The sequence below is a fragment of the Setaria italica genome, chromosome V, assembly GCF_000263155.2.
Source record: "Setaria italica strain Yugu1 chromosome V, Setaria_italica_v2.0, whole genome shotgun sequence".
Classification (NCBI taxonomy): Eukaryota; Viridiplantae; Streptophyta; class Magnoliopsida; order Poales; family Poaceae; genus Setaria; species Setaria italica.
In genome coordinates, this window is record NC_028454.1 from 19,695,476 (window position 1) to 19,697,455 (window position 1,980).

Sequence of the window (1,980 nt, forward strand, 5' to 3'; positions counted from 1 at the left end):
ATACGAGGATCAAAACCTGTAGTGATGTGGATTCTAGAGGTGGCGGTGATAAGGCAAATCTATAATAGTGATTTTATTTGAAAAAATTATAGTCCCTCCGTCATGTAATACAAGGCATCCAAGCGTTTAAAACTTGTCCTAAATATAAGGTATTTAGACACATTTGAATGATTGCTCGTTTAATTCTCTTAGGAATTGACAAGACAAGGTGGCTAATTGGTGAATTATTATAAAAATAAGTTCTTTGTTATATATAACTGCCATTAAAAAGACCTGACAACACAATTCCCCATGAATAACTCAGGGTGCGTACATCTTTTACGCTAATATGTATGAAAATATTAGTTCAAGGAGTACTCCATAGTGCTAGGAGAGGTACAAAGATGTGGTGCGATGCGACGAAATAAATATCACCCTATCCCTTTGCCTGTGTGGACAAACGGCATGCAGTTCTCTCCATGCTGGCCTGTGGTATGTACCAGGCACAAAGCTACGACAAAGCAGGGTATTGCCCGATGGATATGGATTTTCCAGCTCTCAGAAGTCAATGCATACGGTCCGTCCACTAGCAGAAAGCTGCATCCTTTTCCGCACCACACCCGGACACCGTGAGTGTCCCGATCATCCACACGTCGTCGGCCATCGGTCCGCCCACCAGCGACCGTTTCGTCCCCCACGTCCGATGGTACGCAGGTCACAGTGACAACCAAACTAGCTCGCTGCGAGTCACTATATATAGGCGTCATGTTGTCCACTCATGATGGATTAAAAATCTGCAGAAAATTCCAAGTAGGATACCAAGCCTGAAAACATGGTATTGAAGATTTCATGGTAAGACTGGCTGACCACACATGCATGAAGAGTTGAAGTCCATTCATAGGCTTTCCTCAGCAACACCCGTCAAGACAAATCAACGCGCCAACCATGGAATTATTCCACGATCCAGGATTCACCTATATAAGCAGCCACTCTTCCGCAAGATTGGACCATATCACACAAAAGGATCCTAGTCCTAGCTAACATGGCATCTTCTCCTCTGGCCACCGTGATCCAGATGTCTTCGCACACCAACGCCACAGCATCGACGACACCTAAGGGAACCGATGAACCCCTGACCATGCCAATGGCACCAAGCTCTTCCGGGACGACGACAGACAAGGTGATGTCAAGCGCGGCCAACCTGGCGCAGCTCCTGCCGACGGGCACGGTGCTGGCGTACCAGGCGCTGTCGCCGTCCTTCACCAACCACGGCAACTGCACCACCTCCAACCGGTGGCTCACGGCCGTCCTGGTCGGCGTCCTGGCCGTCTTCTCCCTCTTCTTCTCCTTCACCGACAGTGTCATCGGCCGCGACCGCAAGCTCTACTTCGGCGTGGCGACGCCGCACGGGTTTAACGTGTTCAACTTATCCGAGGAGGAGGAGAAGCGGGAGTTGGGCGAGCTCCAGAAGCTCCGGCTCCGCCCGCTGGACTACGTGCACGCCTTCTTCACCGCCGTGGTGTTCCTCACCGTGGCGTTCAGCGACGTGGGGCTGCAGAGGTGCTTCTTCCCCAACGCTGGCGTCAACACCAACGAGCTTCTTAAGAATCTGCCGCTGGGGATGTCGTTCCTGTCGAGCTTTGTGTTCTTGATCTTCCCGACCAAAAGGAAGGGCATCGGATACAACGATTCCACTCCCCGCCAGAAGGCATGATGCGTCCGGTCACTTAAAAGTAGTTCAGATATCTTTTAAGATTTAGAACAGTGGATTTGAACACAATTCAAGATTTAGAACATGATGCAGTTGTCGTGATCGATGTGTGTATTCCTTAGTTTGTTCCTGGAAAAGTTGTAGGTTTAATCTGTTCATTTTGCTGAAAAAAGTAGGTTTTGTACTTGTATATACGTACATGCAATGTTTGATAGGTGGATTATTTTCGTACTTAAATACATGATTGGAAAAAAATTGGTGGAAGAGATGGAGAGAGTTTGAAGACAAAA

General features: G+C 48.2%; 1 protein-coding gene across 1 annotated transcript; it reads left to right on the forward strand.

Moving 5' to 3' along the window:
- The first annotated feature begins 859 nt into the window (after window positions 1–859).
- LOC101784054 (protein DMP3) lies at window positions 860–1,980 on the forward strand. Its single transcript, XM_004968744.2, has one exon. It carries the CDS (start codon window positions 1,022–1,024, stop codon window positions 1,691–1,693), a length of 672 nt encoding a protein of 223 aa, XP_004968801.1. The 5' UTR covers window positions 860–1,021; the 3' UTR covers window positions 1,694–1,980.

Bases quoted from the DNA above. Each gene is read 5' to 3' on its own strand.
- LOC101784054 (XM_004968744.2), top strand. From the start codon at position 1,022: ATGGCATCTTCTCCTCTGGCCACCGTGATCCAGATGTCTTCGCACACC.